Below are 26,033 nucleotides of genomic sequence, written 5' to 3'. Positions count from 1 at the left end.
CAGATCAATACATGATCTTGTTTTATATTGTTTCTATTTAAATCATTTAATATACATTGTTTATTCATTAACATTGAACTCCCAGTCAACAGCACTATACCTTGTGCCTGACAAAGCTTACCTAAAGGGAATTTTCTCTGTAAGACCTATTGCAGCATTGTGCTTAGGAACATGAGACAGCACTGCCCCACTACACAGGCGTGGGGACTATTTTAAGCAGGGAAACCAATGAAAAGGACGAATACAAAGGCAAGAAATGACACCACAAAATAGACCATGAAAAGGACATTTGTTTATAAAAGGAGCTGAAACAAAGGCAGAACATTACCTTGTTCCATCTCAGCTAGGACCACCTACACTGGGCAACTCGAATTTGTTTTGCCGTTCTGCATATGTCCACAAATGACTACAAAGGTACCACAAGTACCAATCTGGTGGTTTCGAATACACTTAAGGGCGTGGTGAACTTGGAAAAGATGCAATCTGCAAATAACAAGGATCAGCTGTACCTGCCAGAGCCTCACCAATGTTAGCATTCAGTTGAAGGGTGACTTAATTAGAGTTGCCTTAAGGACTACAGTCTGGTTGGAATACCTGAACTGAGAGGACACTGAAATGCTGAATCGTGGAACCCAAGTAACTATGAAGTGATGAGAAGTAATGAAAATACAGAGCTTTTAATAGTATCCAAAGAAGCTCTCTTGGGAGGCTATTATGGGTTTATTCTAGTAGTGTCGCCGGCCATGGTTAACTTTCAGATTCCCTTCAGTGTTATTTGGACCTATACAAAAGTCAACCACTTTTGACTCTTATAAGTGCAGATGGATTTGGGGAAGGTTTCGAGAAGTGAGGTCTAAGCTGGATGGGAAAGGTGGGAAGGAAGACCATTCTAGACCTCTAGACAGCCAGGTGTGAAAATCATTACAACACATGAAGTGTACTTTTCTAAATGAAACTGGTTTAGAGAGGTTTTATTGTAACCACAGCCACATCACATCACATCACATTTTTACTCAAGTTGGTACTGTCCTATAGCTGTTTGCATGTTTTGACAATGACTAGGAGATAGGCCTAACCAGGGAGGAAGTGCGCATTAGGTATACGAAAGTAATGGGGACTGCTCTTCAGAATGGAGCCATTCAGTGTGGGTGTGGTGGACGGTACCTTTTTGAAATGGTAAGTAACAAAGCGATTTTAAGGGGCTCCTCTCTTTCCTACTCTCACACCTCAGCAGGTAATTGTGGAGAAAAAAGGGTAAAACTGGCTCTCTTCCTAGTGTTTTCCTCTACTTTGCATAATCAATTTCTAAGGCGCAAATTCTAATACAGAACTTCCCCTGCCCGGTTTTCCCCTTCCCATTAGCTTTGGTTCACACTGACTTTGCATTTCCTGTTGCTAAAATCTGTTATTCCTGGCTTTAGTTGGTTGGTGGCCTGGGAGAAGGCACAAGAGTAGCCCAGCTGGAGCGTGACCTGGGTTCTGGACGTTCCTCACACTAGGTTAGACTGAATGTGTGGCCTCCTACAGGGAATTACTCCGAGAACAACACTACTTTTGATATATTTGAAACTCTGGTATATTTGTTTAAAGAAAATTTTTATGTAACTTTTATTATCTTTGCCCCATTCTGTGTGTGTGTGTGTGTGTGTGTGTGTGTGTTATTAGGGAGCATAAATAGATGCAGAGGTTCATCTTCTGTTTATTGTGGAAGCCCCACCCCCGTTAGTTTGTCTTAATAGTCTTGTCTTCTGAAGAGCGCTGCTCTTTTACTTCTCTTCCTGGTACTGATGCTGTAACAATTAACCAGTTACTGCCTGACAGAAGAGCTTCTCGCTCTCAGGCTGAGATTTTGATGACTGGGGCAACCCTTGCTTATATCCTCGTAACAATTAAAGAGCAATACACACTGCAATGCAATTAAGTGCCCAAATACGTAGCTCAAGGGCAGGGATCACCAGCCTTTACACTAAAACGAAACCTATGTGGCTGAGAAAAGTAATGACTGTTCGTGCCGGCGGAGCCCCTTGTCCCTCCCTCCCACACGTACACACCTTTATCTCAGAGACACTTGGTTCTTTCCCTCGAACTTCTCTGGCTCTTATGCCTTCCTCCCAGCGTCTGAAAAGCCCGAGAAGCGAGAATGGGGGAGGGGGGCGTGCCGCTCGCTTCCGTGCTGGTTTCTGTCCCTAACAGTCTGGGGGAGGTGCTGGATGAGCTGCCCCAGTCCAGTCGCAGCCAACCCAGGTCCCAGTCCCTGCCCTTTGCTCTCCTGCTTTTCAATAAGTCCCGAGGCCCTGGGGGGTGGGCGTGGGAGTAGCCCTAGCTGAGGCTCGGAAGTCCTCCAGGGCGGCTCAGGGGGCCCCAGGCGGTAGCCACGTTCGGATTCTGGCCAGAAGCCAGGGGAGGGAGCTTGGGGTAAGGGGAGGGCCCTGAGGGAGGGGTCAGACTCCTTAGGAAAGAGTTAATGGGAGGAGGGGGAGGGGATAGGACGGAGAAACCGAAGGGAAGGCTCAGGTAGGAAAAGAACAGAGGAGGGAAGCCTGGTGGGGCGAAGGGAGCTTGCAGAACCAGGCGTCAGAGTTAGGGGGCTTCCCCCTGCTGCACCCGTATCCCAGGGCCGCCAACTTACATCCGCGGCGGCGACTTTCAGTTTCATTTCCACGGACCCTCCTGCCTGGGCCGCAGCCGCCGCCGCGATGCCCAGTAAGTTCAGCTGCCGGCAGCTCCGGGAGACGGGCCAGTGCTTCGAGAGTTTCCTAGTCGATCGGGGACTGGACATGGAGACAGATCGCGAGCGGCTGCGGACCATTTATAACTGGGATTTCAAGATCAGGTACGGGCCGGCCCACTCCCCGGCGCAGATTCGCGGGCCCAGCTCGCCGCCACTACCCCCGCCGCGGGGCCACCCTTCCCGCCCCGGGGCGCGGAGGGACGCAGCTCCCCCAGTGGCGCAAGCCGGTCCCGGGGCGGCGCAGACCTCCCCTCCCGCGCCGTGCCCACGCCCCGCCAGCGCCGCCCGAAGCCCGCCGGCTCTGCCCGGCCGGGCCCCTGCACCCGGTCCCCGCGCAGAGCCTCCCGCGCAGCCCGCGCCCCCCGGCGGCCCGGGCCCGGGGCGGGGAGCGGGGTCCCGCGCTCACGCGCCGCTCGCGGGGGTGGGGGGGGGCGCTCGGCGTGGGGGGAGGGGAGCTCGGCAGGGAGTGGGGGACCCAGGCATCGCGGGACCGCGGGAGGGAGCTGCCTGCCGCTGGTGGCCGGCCCTGGCGCGGGCTCGGCGGGGACCCCCGCCCCGCTGCCGAGGGGCTGCAGCGGAGGGGGTCCGCTCTCCCGGGGAGCGGAGGAGACCCAGGTTCGGAGGGAGAATCTTGGGCATCTCGCCAAAGAAGAAAAGGGCGCAAACTACGTGCGTACCAAATCTCCATTAGCACCTGTGGCTTCTCCATGGAGACCCAGGGCCAGCCTCCTGGAGGCCCTTCTCACCCTGTGGCTGCAGGCTGTTTGGTCCCCTTTTCCTGTTAGCATCTAAGTGAAAATCAGACACTTCTCTCTGGCAAACCACCGAATTGTGCTTCCCAAACACCTATCAACAGGCTGCAGCCTTGGGCGGAAAAACCACGACACGATTTAACAGGGATAAATGTGAAGACTTAGACACAAATAACTACAGGGCGGCGGGGATGTCGGCTTCATAACCGACCTCCTGAAAAAGGCTCTGGGTTTTCACAGACCAGAAGGTCGGTGTGGCTGCTGAAAGAGTCAAAGAAGTGTTAGACTGTGTTAATAGAAGTGTGGTTTGGGGTTGGGGGAGGACGTAGTGACTCTCCATATTGACCAGATCATATCTGGGTTTGGTTTGCTTTTCGTAACGAGTGTCACATTTTAAGAGGGACATTAACAGGCTCGAGCAACCTCTGAGGAAGGGGCAGCGATTATGATCTGTTTATGCCCTCAGCCTGTGCTGGGCACTGTGGGGGACAGAGAGAGGAATAATGCACGAGGCTGTAATAGGCATGGAGTATGCGTGCATAGCGTATACCATCATAAATGGTCAAATAAGGAGAGAAATATAATAGAGAAAAGAAACCTGCTGAAGAGAAGGAGGGAAAGAGCAGTGACTATCGAGACATCAGCACTTAACATCTCTGAATTCACCTGTGTTCATGAAATACAAGTACTGTGTGGCTCTGAACACAAGTCAGCTCTTTCTTCTGGCTTTGTTAATGTATTATTTTGGATGCTTGGTAGACCAGTGGAGAAGGCTTTATTTAGGCTTTATTTTAGGGTTATTGTATGGGAGAGCGAGCTCTGCTCCCAACCCAGCAAAGACAGCTGGGAATTGATAGCCAGCAGCAGAGGGGGGCGGGGTCAGTGGATGGGAGATTACTAAGAGGACACATTAAGGGGTGGCGGACAGGGTTGAGGCCTAATGGAGAAGGGGTTCAGAGTAACCTGACTAAAGTAGGGTCTAGGAGAGAGTCTTTTATCAGCTCTGAACCAAAGGTAGTTGGTGTGTTCCAGTCTTGGGGAAACGCAGGCTCTGTCTGATGGCATATATGGAAAACCGAAAGTAATGCGCGCTGTGGGTGAATATAAGGGGTTTCAGAAGTAATTTTACTATATGCATTTGTTTTGTATGCCAGTAAGGTACCACGCCCCTGTCATTATTAGGGAATTTTCTGTCTTCTTATGCAAATAGGTTCCAATCCTCTGTAATTAGGGAATTTGCTGGAGATGGTGACATTGACCTTGGCTTTGGCCTTGGATTTGAAGGCCAGAGGTAGTCTTAAGTTCTCGGAGGGGCAGGCGAGAATTCTACCACTGAACCACCCATGCAGTTCTCAGAGGGGGAGGAGAAAAAGATTCTGTGTTTATTCATATTCTGTCATGAGACCTAGTTTAAAAGAAGAAGAAAAAAAAAAAAAGGAAGAGGGGCACCTGGCTAGCAAGCTGGTAGAGCGTGCCACTCTTGATTTCAGAGTCATGAGTTCAAGCTTCCTGTTGGGTGTAAAGATACTTAAAAACTGGAGAAATGTTTTTGAAAAGAGACACTGGAGAGAACAAGGTAGTAATCCTTGAATTTTGAAGACGGTCTTGGTGGAGAGGTTTATACTTCCCTGCCCCTCCAGAAGGCAGAACTAGGTTCATTCAACATGCCCCCCTACCTCCCCATGCCTGCTGGCTGGAGATTTGTTAAGATTAGAGAGATCTTTATTAGCGCAGCCTTTAAACCCAGGCTGGAATGCTGTGACATCAGCCCTCTTCCTCCCAGTGGGAATTCACTGCTGCTCTCTGAGCTCATTCTTCACAGCCAGGTTACATAGCCCGGTACACTCCCTTGTGTTGTGTAGGAACTGGTCTGTGGCCGGCTCCCCAACTAAACTGTCACAGGCTTTTTGTCACATTGGCACCTTCCCTCTGACCCCAGCCAAGAACCAGGTTCTACTCCCTGCTAGACCTGGGAGTAGACCCTCTGTAAGTCCTGGCATGATGTCATTGAATTAGTAAGTCAAGTGAATCTAGAGTTGATCTTCGAGAGGGTGGGCCGCCGGAGAACCATAGCCAGTCACCCCCTATCAGGAGGTCTAGGGGAGATTTCCTATGCTGGGAGGGGTGCATCCCATCCAGCTGGGTTATTTCAGGATGTTGTGATGCTCTGCGGCCAACTTTCTGCCTTTTCCCATCGTTCATTATTTAGCAGATAGGTTTAATGAGACTCTGCCTTGGTTCCTGCCTCTGATCCTAGTCTGGTGGGCGGGGGGCCGTGGCAGATGTGGAGACAAACGTCATAGAATACTGCAGAGGCTGGGATAGTTGAGATGGATAGCTGGAGTTCAAATCTTTCCTGGGCCACTTATGAGTTTTGCACTGGATTTTGAACAACTATCTAAATTTTCCTGTGAACGTGCATAAAAGTATGTCCTTCTCTCGGGCTTGGGCGAGGCCAGAATGAGCTATCCTAGGTAAAGCCTTTACCTTGCATAGCCTGTTACGTGGGCTCTGGAAGTGGTAGCTGTCATTACTCCAGTGATAGCTGGAATGAGGAATGGGGGGGTGTCACGAGAAGTTTATATAGTCCAGAGAAGAGTGCTCTTGCCTTGGGCAGGAGACTCATCCTATTTTTCAACAAATCTTGGCTGGATACCTCCTGTGAGCAAAGCAAAACTGTGCGAGTGGCTGTAGATGCACAGAAGGAACCTAAGGAAGGCGGCGGCCGTGAAACGTCCTTATTTAATTATGGTCATGATAAGTATTTGGAACAAAAGGTCCAAGACGCGATGGGAGTTATGGAACTTGGAGACCTGACCTGGTCTAGGAATGAGAGGTTTCTGGGAGAAAGTGATGTTGGAACCTAATCTCGGAAGATAAACGGGAGTTCACGGACGCCAAGGGGGAAGGGGACAGCATTCCAGACCCCGAGGGAGTAGCACCCTCACGACCTTAGAGTGAACTCAGTGACCGTGACCGGAGGCCAGAGGGAGGCAGGGGCTCCATGGGGCAGGACCTTGCCAGCTGCCAGAGAGGCCTTGTTTGTTTGCTTACTTTTAATCCTAACAAATAGGAAAGCACAGAAAGTTTCAAAGTAGGAGTTGACGGATTCACGGTTTTAGAAAGATCCCTCTGACTTCCTGCTTAGAGAATAACTGAGTAGTTAGACCTGTATTGGCAGGAAAGAATACATTTTACTTCGGAGCCTGGGGTACTCGGCTTTCAGAGGACAATGTGTGTCCTTGAAACAATAAAGAGCCTCACTCCCTGTTCCCTCTGATTTTTATTTTTTTTGTCCTTTTCTACTTCAGTTTTATAAAAATCCTGGTCTTGACCCACTAATGAGAGTTGCAACTCACAGTTGGTAAAAACACAGAACTAGATGTCCCTTTAAGATCACTGCCAGTTTTGATATTTTGTTCTGAAATGCCATTCCTCTAGCTACTTTTTCCTGCACCGCATCTAAAAAGATTTGTTATTGTTCACCAAACAAATGACAGGGGCCAAGGGCAGGGCATTACAGACTGAGGATGCCCATGGGGACAGGGAAGTCTGGAGAATGATCCAAATAGTTGGGAATGGCCGAGGTACGGTGGAGGAGGGTTGACAGGAGGACCTGTGCCTCGGTATTGTCTTCTCTAAAATGGGGTGATAATAGTCAGTACTTGGTTGTAAGGATTAAATGAGATAATGCATGCAGGGACTTCAGACGGCAAACAGGAGTGTTCAGTAAATGTTTCCTGTTGTTGATGTTGTTTTGTGTGTGCAGTGTCCTTGTTCCGAAGAGGATCCAAGTACGCCACCTTAAAAGGTTTGACGCCATCTTATAGATGGCGTAGTCATGGGGGAGGGGCATGATCCTATTTGTGTTTGGTGGTAACTCCTGTTGGTTTAGGGGAAGAAACACAAATGACTAATCAACGGAAGGAAAGGTCCTCGACTGTGTCAGTGATCTGGGGAAATGCAGATTGAAGCAAGATACTTTTTTTTGTTAAAAGTTGAGAAGATTGAAGATTTCTGATGTTAGGGCGTGGGAAAAGGGTATTCTCAAATACTTGTCAGTGATAATATTAAGTTTATACAACCTGTTTAGAGGACAATGTGACAGAACTTTCTTTTTTTTTTTTTTTTTATAAAGATTTTTATTTATTTATTTAACAGAGAGAGAGATCACAAGTAGGCAGAGAGGCAGGCAGAGAGAGAGGAAGGGAAGCAGGCTCCCTGCTGAGCAGAGAGCCCATGTGGGGCTTGATCCCAGGACCCTGAGATCATGACCTGAGCTGAAGGCAGAGGCTTAACCACTGAGCCACCCAGGCGCCCCATGACAGAACTTTCTGAAGGTGTGAAGAGTCATTCTGTTTGACCCAGAAGACCTACTTCGAAGGCATTTGTCCCATAAACTTCCTACAAGAGTTTTTGTGCATGGATGGTTGTTAAAACATTTGAAATAGCCAGGAATTGTAGGTGTCTAGCTGTCTATTACTGGACAAATAGTGAAACACACCACCCGCATTCATACCGTGCTGTCCTTTGCAGCCATCCAAATGAGCGAGGCAGCTTGGTAGAATGTCCAAGAAGGATGTCCGTCCGTGGTGGTGAAAGAAGTCTGTTGTAGGAGAATGTGTGCAGCACACAGGAAAAACTTGTGTGCTTAAAAAGTCTTTGGGATACCTGAGTGGCTCAGAGCCACCTCAGTGGCTCAGAGTGTCCAAATCTTGATCTCAGGTCTTTTTTTTTTTTTTTTTTTTTTTTTTTTTTTTTTGAAAGATTTTACTTATTTGAGAGAGAAGGCCAGAGAGCATTAGCAGATGGAGGCATAGAGGGAGAAGCAGGCTCTCCGCTGAGCGGGGAGCCTGATTTGGGGGCTCCATTCCAGGGCCTGGGATCATAACCTGGGTTGAAGGCAGATGCTTAACCCAGTGGGCCATCCAGGTGTCCCTGACCTCAGATGTTGATCTCAGGGTGGTGAATTCAAACCCAGCATTGGGTGTGGAGCCTACTAGGGGTGCCTGGTCCCACATCCGGCTCCCTGCTCAGCGGGGAGCCTGCATCTCCCTCTGCCTGCTGCTCTCAGTGCTTGTGCACAAGCTCTCTCTGTCAAAGAAATAAATAAAATCTTTTTTTTTTAAAGTCTATATAAAAAAGTGCATATAGAAAAATTACACATCAAGCAGTTTAATTGGTATTTGGGAGAGAGGGCCTTTAATGCTCTGTGTTACACGTTTGTGTTGTTCAGAAGTTTTTTGATCCTTTGGGTGTCCACCCCATCATTTATCTCTTTATGAACCCATACTTACATCACACCTCTGTCGGTTTGCACCCTCCCCCCCAGGATCATTATAATATGTCCTTGTTTATTGTGAGTCCCGCCCCACATTAGCATCCCACCTCCATTTCCACTTTCTGTCCCATGCTCGGAAAACTCATGTTATCAACCAGCGTGTTCTTTGGGTTGTTTTATTTAAAAAGGGTGATGCTGGGGCACCTGGGAGGCTCAGTCATTAAGCGGCTACCTTTCGCTCAGGTCATGATCCCAGGGTCCTGGGATCAAGCCCCGCATCTGGCTCCCTCCTCAGCAGGGAGCCTGCTTCTCCCTCTCCCCTCTGCTCTAACATTCTCTCTTCTATTGTGCCTCTCACTGCATCTGTCTCTGTCAAGTAAATAAAATCTTCAAAAAGTAAACAGACAGGGCGCCTGGGTGGCTCAGTGGGTTAAGCCGCTGCCTTCGGCTCAGGTCATGATCTCGGGGTCCTGGGATCAAGTCCCGCATCGGGCTCTCTGCTCGGCAGGGAGCCTGCTTCTCCCTCTCTCTCTCTGCCTGCCTCTCCATCTACTTGTGATCTCTCTCTGTCAAATAAATAAATAAAATCTTAAAAAAAAAAAAAGTAAACAGACAAATAAATAAAAAGGATCATGGTGTATGCATTTTCCATATTCTGCTTTTCTCACTCAACAATACATCACAGAAATCCTTCCTGATCATCTAGTGTAGACCTCTAATACATCATTGGAATTTTTTCCCCAACATTTAATTTAATTTAATTTTTATTTTATTTTATTTTTTGAAAATAAGCAGGGAGCCTGATGTGGGACCCAATCCCAGGACCCTGGGATCATGACTTGAGCCGAAGGCAGGTCCTTAACAACTGAGCCACCCAGGCACCCCTCCCCAACATTTTATTAATAACAAACTTCAAACGTAAAGAAAAGTTGAAATAACTGTACAATGAACACACAGATACCCTCACCTAGATTTCTTAATTAGTATTTTGCACACTTGCCCATCAGTCCATTTTAGTGTTTTCAGTGCATTTCTACGTAAGTTACAGACTTCAGTGCTCCTCACCCCAAAGACTTCAGCATGATGATTATTAACTGTAAGAGTTCAAAATTTAAGTGAAACTTACAAACTGTGAAATGGACGCATTTTAATTGCACCATTCTATGAGTTTTAACAAATCCATACATGGTGTGTGGTTTCTGTCAGGACACAGAATATGACATCACCCCCAAAGTTTCCCCCATCTTTCCTGGTGGGTCCTCCCCCTTACCCACCCCAAGGAAACCACTCTTGATTTTTTTTTTTTTTTTTTTTTGAGGTTGTGCTTGTCTGGAACTTCATTTAGTGGAATCAAGAGGTATACACTTGGGGGGGGGTTGGTTGTTTTTTGTTTTTTTTTTTTTTTTTAAGATTTATTTATCTGAGAAGGGGGGCAGAGGGAGAGAGAGAATCCCCAGTGGACTTCCCGCTGAGCACGCCCCCATCTCAGAACCCTGAAATCCTGACCTGCGCAGAAACCAAGAGGCACCCCAGGTATGCACACCTGTGAAAGCCACCTTTCACTCAGCATAATGTTTTGTTTGTTTTAAGTAAACTCTACCCCATCCATGGGGTGCGAACTCATGACCTCAAGCTAAAGAGTGGCGAGCTCTATCAGCTGAGCCAGCCTGGCTCCCCTCGGCGCCATGTTTTTGAGATTCATCCATGCTGTGTTCATCGCCAGCTTCTTTTTATCACTGAGTACTATACTGCGTCTGAATACAAATCACAGTTTGTTCCTCTGTTCTCCTGTTCGTGGACCCTGCTTTGGTTTTGGGGCCGTGTTGAATAAAATCGCTATGAACATTGTTGTACATTTCACTTGGGGATATACCTGGGAGACTTGCTGGATCACAGGGTAGATATGTGTTTATTGTTGTTTTTAAATCTTAGGCAAGCTGCTTGACCTCCTTTTTGGTGGTTGACAGCAAAGTTTCCCGACTCCTCCTCCGTTGTGACCTTGTCTAGGGTGGGGCTGCTCATCCTTCCCTACTTCCTGCCAGTTTGCAGAGCCCATTTCTCAACTTCCTGCAAGTTACTGATAAATAGGTCTTATTGCTTAAGTCAGACATAATTTACTCTTTTGGCTTATAACAATAATTTCAGATGTACGTAGTCCTCTAAAAGTAGAGTGGCTGGGGCTTGGTCTTCATGCATTTCACTTCCTTTCTACTCCCTGCCTCCATTTATATATATTATATTTATTTATATGTGAACTTATTAGTGTTTTTTTTTTTTTTAAGATTTTATTTGTTTGACAGAGATCACAAGTAGGCAGAGAGGCAGGCAGAGAGAGAGGAGGAAGCAGGCTCCCTGCCAAGCAGAGAACCTGATGCGAGGCTCAATCCCAGGATCCTGAGATCATGACCTGAGCTGAAGGCAGAGGCTTTACCCAATGAGCCACCTAGGCGCCCTAGTATATTTATATATTATGTGTGTGTTCAAGTTTGGACAGTGTATGTAAAGGTGTATGTAAATTATATACTTATCACATTTATAATGGTATGTAATATTATATAATTATATATATGTCCAAGTCTGGACCATGTGTCCCACCTGACATCTAACACTCCAGGCTCCTGCCCAGCAGCCCTCTGTGCCAGCCTATGGTTCAGTGTTCGCAGTGTGATCTGTTTTGTTCATAAAAGCATAGTCTGGGGGCACCTGGCTGGCTCTGAGGTTAAGTGTCTACCTTCAGCACAGGTAGACTTGCTTGCGTTGCCTCTCTCACTCTCTGTCAAATAAATAAATAAAATCTTCAAAAAACAAAACAAAACAAAAGTAGTCTGAATTTACTTGCTAATCCTTGCACCCACTTCTCCCACCCACTTACTGGGTAAATACTAGTGCGAGGTCTATACTGGGTTTTATTAATGGAATTTTTATTGCACATGTCATATTCTCTTTGTTAAAAATAAGAACATGGCATCCTGTGTTTAGTTTGACACGAAATGGCGCCTTTTTCCAAGTGATTACACCAGTTTCTACTCCAGCTGACAGTGCAGGAGTGTGCTGGTGTGTCTGTATCCTCACCCACATTTGGTGTTGTCGGCCTTTTAAATTTTAGGCATCTGGGTGGGTGTGATTCTTTTTCACCTCTGCCTAGCTTCCTGTGTGTGGGCGTTGGCAGATTACTCAGCCGTCTGCTAAGTATTGTCAGATCAGATCCTTTTTTTTTTTTTTAAGATTTTAAAAAATTATTGATTTGACAGAGAGACACACCAAGGGAGGGAACACAAGAAGAGGGAGTGGGAGAGGGAGAAGCGGGCTTCCCGCTGAGCAGGGAGCCCGATGCGGGACTCGATCCCAGGATCCTGGGATCATGACCTGAGCCGAAGGCAGATGCTCAAGGACTGAGCCACCCCGGTGCCCCAAATCAGATCCTTACACACAGGCACTTTTCTTTCTATGGGGTACCTTCCCAGGAATGCGGTTCCTTGGTTAAAGGAGACCTGTATTTCACATGTTCGGAGACGTTCCAGATTGTTCCCCAAAAGGTGGTCGGACTTCCCCTTTCTGTCAGTAGTATGTGAGAGCCCACTTCACATGCTCTGATGATTTTCCACTTTTGTCGGTCTAACAGGAGTCAAATGGTGTCTCGGTTTGACTGTAATTTGCATTTCTCTGCCTTTGAAACATCTTTTCATCTGGTCATGTAGGATGGATGTGTTCATCTTTTTTCCTAGAAATCTGGGCGACTAGATGAAGAGTACAAGAGTAGGGACTTTCTTCCCCACAAGCGTGTACTAAGTTTCTGATGGAAAAAAAAATGTTTTTGTTCTGCTGTTGCCTTAGACTCGGGGTAAGGGAATTTGGGGAGTTGTGATAGGGCTGGGGAGTAATTTGAGAAATACTGAGATGGTGGGTAGTACCCAGGGCAGAAGTTGCAAAACTTGCAAAGTTGAGTTCCTCCTGCCCTGTGCCCATGCGGACATTTCCAAAACTAGGAGACTTCACATTCATATTTTGATTTGGGCTTCTCCCTCTCTTTTTTCAAGATTGATTTATTTGAGAGAGGGGGCACAGAGGGGAAGCAGACTGCCTGCTGAGCAGGCAGCCTGACATGGGGGGACTCCATCTCCAGAGCAGGAGATGATAACCGGAGCCGAAACCGGGAGTCGGATGCCCAACCGACTGAGCCACCCAGGCGCCATGATTCGGGTTTCTCTTGAAAGCCAGAAGATCTGGCTGCATTGGACCTCCATTTCCTGCCGGCCACAGCGAACATGATAGCAAGCAGCTGCCCCCACCTTGAGACAGGACTGCGCTCTCGGGGTTGCGCAGCCCCCTTGGAGCCCGGCTTGCTCCCTGGCACTATGCTGAGAGCCCGCTGCATCTCTAGGTACCTGCACTGTTGTTTCCTCAAGTGGAGTTAGGGGGCATGTGAGTCTTTCTTCCACCCATGGCTCAGAAAGGGGAGTGTACAGGTGCCTGAGAGGGTCAGGTATGGAAGATGCCCATAGCTGGCGTCCACTGGCATTTGAGTCTGTGCTCGATCTGGGGTACTTATCGAGGGGCCCTGGGGAATGACAGTGACTCCTGATTTCGGACCCTTTGTGACTGGACCTCTGGGCAACCTTTGAGCCTGTAGACTTCCAGCTGATTCTCCTCCCTTTCTCAGGGAGTTTTCTCCTCCTCCTTGGGTCCCCCTGGTCTCGGCTCTTCTCAGAAGACTCACACTCCCTGGGGAGATCCCACACACCTCCGTGGTTGGAACGACCGCTGAGGATCTCCTGAGTGTTAGTCTGGACTCAGGCTTGGTTTTGGCCTGAGTTCTTGATTTCCGACTCCTGCAGCCAGCTGCCTCTGGACCCCAGGAATCTCGAACTGAGCGTGTCCAAATCTAAAGGTCATGGTCGGCCCTCCAGTGTCCTCCTCCTCCTCCTCTTGTCTTTCCCTCCTATCCCAGGAATGCTCCCAGAAACCAAGGCATGGATTTGAGTACTGTCCTGGACGCCTCCCTCTTCCCCACTTCCATTCCCCCCTCCTGTCAGTCACCAACTTCTGCTCATTTCACATTCTAAATACATTATCTGACCTGCAGAGCTCCTCTTCTGTCTTCACCACTACCTCGTGCAGGCCCTTGTCATCTTTTAATTGGACTGTTGCAATGGCCTTTTTCTAACTGGTGTCCCTGCCTTCAGTCTTGCCTCCAGCAAATCCTCCAGCAAATCCACCAGTCCTGGTGCCAGAGTGATCTGAAATGCACATAAGACCTTGCCACTCCCCTGCTTAAAACCCACCACCCGCGGGGGTTCTGTAACCACAGTGTAGCCTCTGCTGTGGGCTGCAAGTAAGTTGTTACTACTCCTACTACCACTGCTACTCTTAGTACTACTGTTACTACTAATACGAATACTAATAATAGTGGGTACCGCTTACTGAGCATTTTCTGTTATGTTTTGGAAATGATTGACTATCTTTTTAAAACAAATCAGAGCTGATTGAAAGTTTCTCGAATAGTATCACTCTCATTTGCTTGGGGTGAGAAGGGAGAGGGGCAGAGTGACAGGCAGGGGGCACCAGGGAATGGTCCAGACCATGAATGATCTCATTACACGCTAGTAATGACCATGCTGCGTTAGCCTTGCCAGTTAAGTAGGGCTTACCGCGATTCCTAGGAACGAGCATTTGCTTTCGTTCCCTAGAACACACTGAGGGAGGGTGGTCAGCGGTCCAGATCTTGGACATGTCACATGTGGGGATGCCCCCCGCCCAGCTCCTGGTTGCCAGGAGAGGAAAGGAGCTGCTGGGTCTTCAGGGTCAAGTCCAGGCTCCCCGGCCTGGCATGCCAACCTGCGTGACCTGGTCCTGCCCACCTCTGCTGCCTCCCACCACGCCCGCCCTGCCCTTCTCACGGTAGTGCCCCCGGCTGTGTGTGATGCTAATGCTGACCGGTACACACCTTACAGAGATCTTATGTGCCAGGCGCTGGCTAGACGGACACCGCAGCGCCCGTCTCTCGTAGCAGCCCCACCGGGGAACTTGGCATTATCCCTGTTTCACAGGGGAGGAAAGCAAGACTCTGAGAAGTGAAGTAGGCCAAGGTGACCCAGCCTGGGGCCAAGTGGGAGGTTCACCCCGCCCGGGGCCCCCAGCACCTCTCCTTACATAACCCTCCACCTGGGCTCACACTTTGCACTCCGAGCTCTTGTGCCTGGTTGACACCCATTCGTTCTTCAGGACTCCGTTCAGACCGCTATCCCCAGGGAAGCCTTTGCAGACAGCCTAGCTCTGTGTCCCTCCTTGGCTGCGCCCCCCGCCCCCGGCAGCACACCGGAATCCATGTGTTCAGTCTGTGCTGGGCTCCTCGAGGCGGGCCTGGGTCTTTCGCCTCCTTGAACCCCCAGGGCCTAGCGCAGGGTCTGGCACATAAAGGTCTCTGTAAGTGTTGACTAAACTGAATTCCAGGCACTAAACCTTGAAGTTGTTGTCCTTCTGACCAGTTTTCCCTGTCTTCACCTTCTCTAGGCACAAAAACAAGCTCTTTGATCTCTGGAGAAGGATCCTTTCCCTTCCTGCTTGGGTTTCACCTGCACCCTTTGACTTCGGGTGGAAACTGCTGTCTGATCAGCCACCTTGCCCACACACCCTGGACATCTGTGCTCTCTGACCCCTCTCTCCCCTCCTCCACCGTCAGGCAGGACCCCAGGTCCACCCCTCTGAATCCTCTCAGTTGGCTTCCCCTTAGCCCCAGCTCTTTCTGCTGGGTCACTGCTACCTTTTTTTCTGTCCCAAATAATCCCCCTCCCCTCTCCCCCACAAAAATCTTCATTTCTTTCTTTCTCTTCCTTTAGTCCTCCAAATCACTAGCCCAGCACTGGGCTTTCCTCCTCAGAAATGCACTGTCTACAACCTGCTGTTTTAAACAATCATATTTTGTCTTGGGAAGCCTACTGAATTCCCTAAGAACACTAAAAATTCCTATGAATCCCCCGGCCCGAGTCTCTGTCCCTGGGTCCTGTCCTGTTCCACAGCCATGCTGGTATGTCCCACATAGAGCAACCCGCAGACATGGTCCCCTTCTGCCCTCCCCACCAAGCTCCCCTGCCTTCCCTCACTTCCCAGTCTCCTCTGCTTCCGGCAGCTTTGGGACCCCTGCCCCTGGCTTCTCCTCCATGCTGTATGGAATGAAGATTGCAAATCTGGCCTACGTCACCAAGACTCGGGTCAGGTTCTTCAGACTCGACCGCTGGGCCAACGTGTGGTTCCCAGAAAAGAGGAGAGTGAAGCTAGGGTCAGACATCAGCAAACACCACAAGTCACTGCTAGCCAAGATTTTCTATGACAGGTGTGTTGGTATGGGTTTGGCGTGGGTATCCATCTGGCTGAGGGAAGAGTTGGTAGCCTCAGGTTGGGGTAAGGTGCCCTCCTTCAAGGAGTGGGGGAAGGGTGGGGAAGGAGGAAGCTCGTCTGGGGGAGAGGCGGTGGGGTTCCTGAGCTGAGCTGGTACTTTGCCAGCCTCCCCTGTTCTAGGCCCTTCCTGTCCCAGCCCCGCCTTAACTCCCACTCTCCCCAGGGCTGAGTATCTTCACGGGAAACATGGGGTGGACGTGGAAGTCCAGGGGCCCCATGAAGCCCGAGATGAGCAGCTCCTTATCCGCCTGGATTTGAACCGCAAGGAGGTGCTGACCCTGAGGCTTCGGAACGGAGGAACTCAGCCTGTCACCCTCACTCACCTCTTTCCACTCTGCCGGACCCCCCAGTTTGCCTTCTACAATGGAGAACAAGAGCTGCCCTGCCCACTGGGCCCTGGTGAGTGGGTTTCCACAGGAAAAAGCCTTTGGTGAACAGAGACTTGCCATGGGAAGAGTTGGTGCCTTGGGAAACACGCTCTTCTTGTCCCTTGGGTGAGGGGAAGGGGATGGTTCCTGCCCTGGGCTATAGCTGCTGGGGGAGTGTCCCTTCCCTGTCCCCTCTCACTCTGCTGTCCTCCTTCAGGCGAGTGCTACGAGCTCCATGTCCATTGCAAGACCAGCTTTGTGGGCTACTTCCCGGCCACAGTGCTCTGGGAGCTGCTGGGCCCTGGGGAGCCGGGTTCAGAAGGAGCTGGTACCTTCTACATCGCCCGATTCTTGGCCGCTGTTGCCCACAGTCCCCTGGCTGCGCAGTTGAAGCCCACGACTCCCTTCAAGCGGACCCGGATCACTGGAAACCCTGTAGTGACCAGCCGGATAGAGGAAGGAGAGAGACCTGATCGGTAACACCTTTCCCCTCCAACCCAGTCCGGGCTGCGGTACCCAGCACGACAGTGGGGGCCCGTGGGAAGAGCCCAGAGCCTGAGCCAGGGCCCCTTTCCCAAGTGAGTTTGTAACTCCTCTGGGCCTCAGAGACCTTTTCTGCCAGGGAAGAAAGTTGCAGGTGACCCTGGAAAAACGCTTAAGCATTTTCAGTCACATGCTGGATTGTCAGGCAGCCTGTGGTAGACCTCTCTCTCTCCCTTTTATAGCTTTGTGGAGATAATTCACATACTGTACAATTCACCCATTTAAAGTACACAATTTAGGTTCTCAGTATATTCACAGATAGGGGCCACTAACACCATGATCCGTTTTAGAACACTTCACCCGCAAAGGAACCTGTGCCTGTTCTTTCTTTCTTCCTTTCTTTATTTTTAAAGATCTTATTTATTCATTTGACAGAGAAAGAGATCACAAGTAGGCAGAGAGGCAGGCAGAGAGAGACAGGGAAGCAGGCTCCCTGCTGAGCAAAGAGCCCGATGCAGGCCTCAATCCCAGGACCCTGAGATCATGACCTCAGCCAAAGGCAGAGGCTTAACCCACTGAGCCACCTAGGCTCCCCCCGCCCACATGTGTTTTTTGAATGTTTCCAAGTATGGTTCTTTCCCAAAAAAGAATGGTCCAGCCTTGGGATGCTCAGCCTCATGGGGTAGTAAGTTCTGCCTCCTGGGGCAAAAGCTGCTGACCCCTTCAGCAACAGTTTTCTAGAAGGGTTTCTTGCATTTTCCGGGGAGGGGTTGTCTCCACCACTCTGAAGGGGCGAGATCTCGGACTTGTGGTCACTCTGCTTCCCCCCATTTGCAGCGCTAAGGGCTATGACCTGGAGCTGAGTATGGCGCTGGGCACGTACTACCCACCCCCTCGCCTCCGGCAGCTACTCCCCATCCTTCTTCAGGGGACAAGTGTCTTCACTGCCCCAAAGGAGATCGCTGAGATAAAGTAAGAGCCACCCTTCTGCCCCCTCGTGCTGCCTTCCAGTCTCTCCGCTCGGCCCCACAGCTCTGTCCCCAGCCTCCTGTGCTCCATTCCTTCGTTTCTGTACTGAGCACGCAGCACGAGCCAGGCACTGTTCAAGGTGATGAGGGCCTTGCCCATGGCAGTGGGGGGAAACGAGCATCTATCGTACAGTTTCAGGTAGTGCCAGGTGCTCCGAAGAACGCAAGTGAAACTACAATTTCAGATAAAGGGATGGTGTGTGCGGTCTTGTGAAGGGCAGTGAGTGCTGGCCTCTTTTGAGAAGGTGGTATTGGAGCAGAAAAGGACATTTGAATGAGGCGAGGGTGTACATCACAGGAGCATCTTGGCGGGAGAATGTTCCAGCCCATAGCATCCATGGTGTGGATGCCAAGGCAGGTCCGAAGTAGGGGGCAGGGGCGTTAGAAGGAAGGAGTAGAGCCAGGGCTCTGTGCGCCAAGGCTTCTGAGCTTCCAGCTGCTTCTCTGCCCTTCTAGTCTTCTGATTCCTGGTGCTTTCAGAGCCCCAGAGCCCCAGAGCCTTGGACGGGAGAGGGCGGCGGATCCTGGGCATGGGGGTGGCCTGACCCATCCTGTTCTCACCTCCGTGTCGTGCCCCCGCTCCCCCTGCACTGCTAGGGCCCAGCTGGAGACAGGCCTGCAGTGGAGGAACTACGAGGTGAAGCTCCGGCTCCTGCTGCACCTGGAGGAGCTACAAATGGAACATGACATCCGGCACTATGACCTGGAGTCGGTGCCCATGACGTGGGACCCCGCGGACCAGAACCCGAGGCTGCTCACCCTGGAGGTCGGGGCTCGGGGCTGGGGCGGGGCGGGTGGACTTGCATCAGCCAACCCATAGGCTCAGGAGAGAGCACTGTTCTGTATCCCTGATGGTGTCTTGTTAGAGCAGGGCGGTGGGGAGGGCGGGGCTGGGTTTTCGTCCACACGTGGCTACCACTAGCTATGTGGCCTTGGGCAAGTCTCTTGCTCTCTCTGGGCCTTAGTTCCCTTAGCTAAAAAGTACAGAGCTGGGCTGGATAATTCTTATATCCCTGTCCGGCTCTCAGATGTCAAGCGTTGTACACATAAGCCTAGAGTAACACATGAGCATTGGGTGCTGCACACAGGTGCCAAGGAGGACACCTGCTAAGAGAGGCAGTGGGGCTGGGATGATCAGGGAAAATTCCTGCAGGAGCTGAGTTGTTGCAGGTTTTGTTTGTTTTAGATTTTATTTATTTATTGGACAGACAGAGATCACAAGTAGGCAGAGAGGCAAGCAGAGAGAGGAGGAAGCAGGCTCCCTGCCAAGCAGAGAGCCCGATTCGGGGCTCGATCCCAGGACCCCGAGATCATGACCTGAGCCAAAGGCAGAGACTTTAACCCACTGAGCCACGCAGGCACCTCATGGAGCTGAGTTTTGAGCAAGATTTCAAGGGCAGAGCAGGATCTGAGCTGGCTGAGAGGGCAAATGGATGGGCTGGGAATCTGGCTCTCAAGTGCTGGTAAAAGGACTGCTGGGCTCAGTCTCTCTGTGCATTTTGGGGAGACTTGTCTTCTTGCCCATCCCCAAACTTCTGCCATGGCAGGTGGAAGGGTCTTGGGGTAGAAGGACAACACCACCTCAGATCCTTGGCTCTCAGAGGAGGTCTGGAGAGCTGGGCGGTCGGGCCCTCTAGTAGCCATCCCTGGGATAGAAGCTTGCCTGTGTCCACCCCCCCACAGGTTCCCGGGGTGACCGAGAGCCGCCCCTCAGTGCTGCGGGGTGACCACCTGTTTGCACTTCTGTCTTCTGAGACCCATCAGGAAAACCCTGTCACCTATAAGGGCTTTGTCCATAAGGTGGAATTGGACCGTGTCAAGCTGAGCTTTTCCACGAGGTGGGTATTGGGGGACCCTTGAGATGCTAGAAGGGTCTATAGATAATTCTTAGGCCAGAGCAGCAGCTGTATTTTTCCCTGAAATGAGTGGGACCCCGGGGACAGAGCTTTTCTTCAGGGGTAGTAGCCCTGAGATGCCTCAATAGCAGCTTCTCCTTGTGGGGTGGGGGGCGGTTTCCATATGGCTGTTTTGAAAAGTGGGAATGGAATCAGGATAGATGCAGAGCGTCCTGGCCCCTAACCAGAGCTCTTTCCCCCCCCTCCTTTCCCAAAGCCTCCTCAGCCGCTTTGTGGATGGGCTGACCTTCAAGGTGAACTTCACCTTCAACCGCCAGCCCCTGCGCGCGCAGCACCGCGCCCTGGAGCTCACGGGGCGCTGGCCGCTGTGGCCCATGCTCTTTCCCACGGCCTCCCGTGGGGTCCCGCTGCTGCCCTCAGATGTGAAGCTCAAGTGAGACTGGGCAGGGGTGCTCTGGGGCCACTTGGAGTGTGGGGCATTGGGGATGGAATCGGGGAGGCCTTTGGGACACCAGCTGACATCCTGTTTCTGGCCCTTCTGCCAGGCTGTATGACCGCAGTCTGGAGTCGAACCCTGAGCAGTTGCAGGCCATGAAGTACATTGTCATGGGCACTACCCGTCCAGCCCCCTACATCATCTTTGGGCCTCCAGGAACTGGCAAGACTGTCACCCTAGTGGAAGCCATCAAGCAGGTGGGGCCTGACCAGAGACCCAGGGCCTACACTGAAGTCCCCCAGGGACCGAGCCGCTCTCAGATTCTGGGTGCTTCCAGCTCCCTGATCACCCCCTGGCATCAAGACTCAGTGTGGCCGCTGAGCATTGTTGGGCAGGGGGGGTTCCACATGACTCGGAGTCACCAGTCACTTTTTGGCCGTTATACACTCGAATATTCACTACACTAGGTTTCCAGCAGTAAAGTGCGGACTTGGACTTGGTGGGGGGTGGGGGTTGGGAGGAAGAGGTCAGAACTTGGCTTTTGGGTCACTGCTTCCCTCAGGTCTGGGACATATGTGCCACCCCATGCCAACATGAGTCACAACCAGGTCCCTCCACAACCCCTCCCTCTGGAGCCAAAGAGGCTGCTTCCCACACTGTGCTTCTCCCCACCCCAGGTGGTGAAACACTTGCCCAAAGCCCACATCCTGGCCTGCGCCCCGTCCAACTCAGGGGCTGACCTCCTCTGTCAGCGGCTCCGGGTCCACCTGCCCAGCTCCATCTACCGCCTCCTGGCCCCGAGCAGGGACATCCGCATGGTGCCCGAGGACATCAAGGTACCTGGAGATGTGTGCCGGGCTGAGGGACGGCGGGTGCTAGCTAGGTATGGCTCAGGGTGGATGCTGGGGCCAGGAAATGAGGTTACCTGGATTCTGATACTTGCTGTGGGAGCTTGGGTGGGTCGGGACCCCTCTCAGGCCTTCCGTTTCCCTGTGTGGGAAGGAGGGGCTGAATAAAATGGCCTAGGAGACCCAGAGCCAGCATGAGGGTGAGGACGGGCAGAGTTGGCTGATTTCCCCCTGTGCCTTCGCACCCCACAGCCCTGCTGTAACTGGGATCCAAAGAAGGGGGATTATGTGTTTCCCGCCAAGAAGAAGCTACAGGAATATCGAGTCTTGATTACCACGCTCATCACGGCCAGCAGGTGGGAAGTGTGTGTGTGTGTGGTGTGTGTGAAGGAAGGAGGTAGTGGGCTGGGGAAGAACGGTGCCTGGCAGTGGGGTGAGAGGCCGGCCGGGGTGGGCATTCAGTTTGGTGGTCAGGTGCCCGGATGTGACCCCTGGTCCGCTTGATGCTTCCCAGGCTGGTCTCAGCTCAGTTTCCCATCGATCACTTCACACACATCTTTATCGACGAGGCCGGCCACTCCATGGAGCCCGAGAGTCTGGTGGCCATAGCAGGTGAGGGGTTCGGGGCGGGCTGCGTGTGAACCATGCTGCATGGGGTTGGGGGCGGTCCCACTGCTTAACCTTGTCCCCACGGCACCCCGCCTCTCAGGGCTGATGGAAGTCAAGGAAACAGACAACCCGGGAGGGCAGCTGGTGCTGGCAGGAGACCCTAAGCAGCTGGGGCCTGTGCTGCGCTCCCCGCTGACCCAGAAGCATGGGCTGGGCTACTCCCTGCTGGAGCGGCTACTGACCTACAACACCCTGTACAAGAAGGGCGCCAGTGGCTATGACCCCCAGTTCATAACCAAGCTGCTGCGCAACTACAGGTACCCTGCCCCTCACCGCGCCTGCCAGTCTGCGCCTTCACCCGCTCCACACAGTCCCTGCCCGGGGCTCCCTCCTACCGGCACGCTGCTCAGAGCTTGGGGGTGGGCCATGGGCATCCCGTGACCTCCGTTCTAGCCCCATCACTGCTGCTCACGGGCTGACCTTGCAAGTGGCTTCACCCTAGAGCAGTTTGCTTATCCGTGTATTGGGGGATTTGTCTGGTCTCCCGGCAGTCTGAAGGGCAATCAGGAAAATCCGGGAAGTGTGGCTTTTCAGAAACCTAATCGTTATTCAGATTAAAGAGCTGTACCTGATTTAGTCGAGGAGTTCATGTAGCTAAAATGCTCAAATGAATTTCTGAGCTCTCAGCTCCTCGCTAAGTCCCACTGAGCATTCACCCAGCGGTAGCTGTTGTGTTATTCTTTCTTTTAGGCTTAACACGTTATTTCATCAAATCATGGCAGTAGTAGATGAAAATTGGTTTTGTACTGTCCTTCCTTGACAAAATGGAAACCTGAGGATGGGTTCCCCCTTTCTTGTGGTTTCCTTTTAAATTTGACTGGCCCGTGAAATCCATGGACCAGATGCTCTCTGACTAGCACCCCTGCTGGGTTCTGCCTCTCATGCAGTTACGAGTGTCCAGCCGCACACTGTAGTCCCGCGAGTCTGCCGTCCACAGAGGGTGGGCGGCAAGGGGATGCCGTGGGGGGGCCCCAAGGGTGGGGCGGAAGTAATCTTCCTCCTCCTGCCCCCCAGGTCCCACCCCACCATACTGGACATTCCTAACCGACTCTATTATGAAGGAGAGCTGCAGGCCTGTGCTGACGTTGTGGACCGAGAGCGCTTCTGCCGCTGGGAGGGTTTGCCTCAACAGGTGAGGCTGAACAGGGCAGGGGCTCAGGCTGCCGCCCCTGTATCCTAGCTTCCCTTCTACTGAAGGTACAAGGTAGGAGGTGGGTCTGAGCAAAAGTCACAGGCTTTGTCCCCTTGGCCCGGTATCCCACATTCCCTGGGTGGGTGTGGGGCTGGGAGAGAAGGGACACAGGTGGTCTGGCTGAAGGTTTCCCCTGACCCCTTATCCAGGGCTTTCCCATCATCTTTCACGGCGTAATGGGCAAGGACGAGCGTGAGGGCAACAGTCCATCCTTCTTCAACCCAGAAGAGGCTGCCACAGTGACCTCCTACCTGAAGCTGCTCCTGGCCCCCTCCTCCAAGAAGGGCAAAGCCCGCCTGAGCCCCCGAAGCGTGGGTGTCATCTCTCCCTATCGGAAGCAGGTCAGGCCCTCAATTCCTGTTGAGGGTGTGACACCTCCCCCCCCACCCCCACCCCCACCCCCGCAACTAGATCGTACCTCCTCCATAGCCAGACCACTAGATGGAGATTCCAGGAGCTCAGGCCTCTGCTGAGCTCAGAAGAGCTCAGCGGTCAGCTGTCCCTCCCTCTTTGCCCCCCCCCCCAGCTCCCTGGCCTCCTGCCTGGCTCCCTCTTGCACTGGGGTAATGGCATGACAGAAAGGCACCTGTCCCCATCTTCCAGGTGGAAAAAATCCGTCATTGCATCACCAGACTTGACAAGGAGCTTCGGGGACTGGATGACATCAAAGACTTGAAGGTGACACTCACCACTGTTTCACCCTCCCCACACTTCCCTCCGCTTCCAGAGACCTCCCCAGGTGCCCCACCCTAACTGCCTGAGACCCAAGGGGGCTCACCCCGGCCCTCACTCCTGCAGATCCCAGCTTGTTGGCTTGTCCTCCTGGGCTGGGACCAAGAAGCACCCCAGCAGATTCTTGATTCTTAGCTGTAGGCTGTCTGAGGCCTCTGCCCTGAGATTAAAGTCTCAACTCCCAGCCTGCCTGCCCTGTCAGGTGGTGGTGTGCCCCGCTCACCATTCCCACCCTGTGAGTGAGTCTGCACCTTGACTCTTCAGGTGGCGGTCCTTGCCCCTGGCTGCAGATAAGAATCACCTGGAAAGCTTTTAGCAGCCGGTGCCAGAGCCACACCTGGCCTGCTGGCATGGCTCTCTGGGGACAGAGCCAGGGCAGAGCCATTTTTTTATGGCTCCTCAGGTGATCTAGCACGTGGCCAGGGTGGAAAACCGGTGCTTGAAGGTTTAAAGGCCTCCAGTTTGTCTATAAGTACTTAGCAATTGTTTTTCAGAAAGTTTGAAAACCACTGCTTTGGGTTACCAAGTCCTTGCAGCTCTGTTTCTTGGCTGAGAACCCTTTCTAGCCTGCACCCCTTTACCTGGACTCCCCTTTCAGGTTTCAGCTTCCAGGGCAATCCTCATGCTCTCTTTCCTGCTCAGTCCCTCCACTGACAAATGCCCAGGACGTCTGTGCACTCTCCTTGGTGCTCAGGGTCCCCGAGGAGGGGGCGTGGCCCTCGATTTCCCCTGCGAGCCCCAGGTTGCAGGCCCTGTCTCTCACCCTCCAGGTGGGCTCCGTGGAAGAGTTCCAAGGCCAAGAACGCAGCGTCATCCTCATCTCCACCGTTCGGAGCAGCCAGAGCTTCGTGCAGCTGGATCTGGACTTCAACCTCGGTTTCCTTAAGAACCCCAAGGTTTGAGGGCTGGTGGCTGGTGTGAGCTATTCCTTCCTTCAGGTCCTTCCCTCCTCTGACCCTAGCACTCCTTCCTTCCAGAGGTTCAATGTGGCTGTGACCCGGGCCAAGGCTTTGCTCATCGTGGTGGGCAACCCGCTCCTCCTGGGCCATGACCCTGACTGGAAAGTGTGAGCATTGGCGCCCCCATAATCCCTCTTGGGAGCCACCACCCCGAGCCTGGGCCAGGTGCAGCTATATTAAGTACCTCCTTGTGGCTCAGTTAATCCTCAGGTCTATTCAGTGGGTTCATCTAGTGGTCCTCAGTACCCCCCTTTAAGTTGCCTCACCGAGGATAAGCTGCTCGCCCAGAGGCACAGGCCAGTGTAGTAGGACCAAGCCGCGCCTCGGTCAGGCCTGCACAGCTCTGTGTGTGTGAATGTCCCTGTACCCCACAGATTCCTGGAGTTCTGTAAAGAAAACGGGGGGTACACCGGGTGCCCATTCCCTGCCAAACTGGACCTGCAGCAGGGACAGAACTTGCTCCAAGGCCTGAGCAAGCTCAGGTCCTCTAACTCAGGTATGGCGGGGCCAGGTAGGGGACAGCGCAAGGGGAGGAGCTAAGGAAGACAGGCTCACCTCTTTTTCTTTCTAGGGCCCCAAAGTCACGACTACCTCCCACAGGAGCGGGAGGGAGAAGATGGCCTGTCCCTGCAAGTAGAGCCAGAGTGGAGGAATGAGCTCTGAAGACACAGGAGACAGCCTTCTCACACCAGCCAAGCCTTAACCGCCCACCCGACCCTGAACCAGAACCCAGCCTGAACCAGAGCCCAGCCAAGCTGCCCCTCTGCAGGACAGGAAGGCTGGGGGAGGGGGTGTGGGGGAGGGAGTTTACAGTCCGCGCCATTCCACCCCCTCCCCCGCTGGGGAGAATGACACATCAAGCTGCTAACAATTGGGGGAAGGGGGAGGAAGAAAAACTGAAAACAAAAATCTTGTTCTATGCAAAAGCCTCCTTGTCTCCTCAGCCTGGCACCTCTGGCCTTGTGGCCTTCCTGAGCTCCCAAGAAGACCCCAGAGGGGAGGATGGGACTGTCACCCTGCCCTGGGCCTTACCCCTCCACGCCAGAGAGGAACCCAGCCCCCAGGTCCAGGGGGAGGAAACCCAGTGGGAGGTGGCAAGGAAGCCACCCACAGTCTTCTAAGTTTAGCCCCTGCTCCAGACCACTCCCCTCACCCGCCTCCGAGGCCCAGAGCCAGGCATGACCTCATCCTTTGCTCCCAGACTCCACCCTGCCTGCTGGGGAGTCCTGCCTTTGTAGACTGGGGGCCAGCCTGGCAAGCAACTTAAAGATGGGACTCGGCTCACAGCCAAGATAGGGACCAG

At 52.3% G+C, this 26,033-nt stretch overlaps 1 protein-coding gene across 7 annotated transcripts; it reads left to right on the top strand.

Moving 5' to 3' along the window:
* Window positions 1–2,125: 2,125 nt before the first annotated feature.
* MOV10 (Mov10 RISC complex RNA helicase) lies at window positions 2,126–25,505 on the top strand. 7 transcript variants are annotated; one of them, XM_032881428.1, is made up of 22 exons: window positions 2,475–2,514; window positions 2,651–2,833; window positions 13,948–14,096; window positions 15,275–16,094; window positions 16,323–16,558; window positions 16,745–17,003; window positions 17,848–17,982; window positions 18,636–18,804; window positions 19,722–19,876; window positions 20,151–20,327; window positions 20,440–20,587; window positions 21,008–21,166; window positions 21,431–21,534; window positions 21,693–21,790; window positions 21,888–22,104; window positions 22,862–22,979; window positions 23,189–23,380; window positions 23,643–23,717; window positions 24,542–24,667; window positions 24,749–24,837; window positions 25,105–25,226; window positions 25,302–25,505. In XM_032881428.1, exons 4-22 carry the CDS (start codon window positions 15,730–15,732, stop codon window positions 25,391–25,393), a joined length of 3,036 nt encoding a protein of 1,011 aa, XP_032737319.1. In that variant the 5' UTR covers window positions 2,475–2,514; window positions 2,651–2,833; window positions 13,948–14,096; window positions 15,275–15,729; the 3' UTR covers window positions 25,394–25,505. The 7 variants fall into 7 exon arrangements, with proteins under 7 accessions (XP_032737317.1, XP_032737322.1, XP_032737318.1 ...); XM_032881426.1 differs by lacking the exons at window positions 2,475–2,514; window positions 13,948–14,096 and adding an exon at window positions 2,126–2,244 and having other exon boundaries at window positions 15,891–16,094; XM_032881431.1 differs by lacking the exons at window positions 2,475–2,514; window positions 13,948–14,096 and adding an exon at window positions 2,297–2,415 and having other exon boundaries at window positions 15,891–16,094.
* The last annotated feature ends 528 nt before the right edge of the window (window positions 25,506–26,033 follow it).

Source organism: Lontra canadensis, unplaced genomic scaffold (assembly GCF_010015895.1).
Source record: "Lontra canadensis isolate GAN:19392208 unplaced genomic scaffold, GSC_riverotter_1.0 scaffold75, whole genome shotgun sequence".
NCBI classification, from domain to species: domain Eukaryota; kingdom Metazoa; phylum Chordata; class Mammalia; order Carnivora; family Mustelidae; genus Lontra; species Lontra canadensis.
Note: the sequence above shows the minus strand (reverse complement) of the source record. Positions and strands in the feature narration are given on the sequence as shown.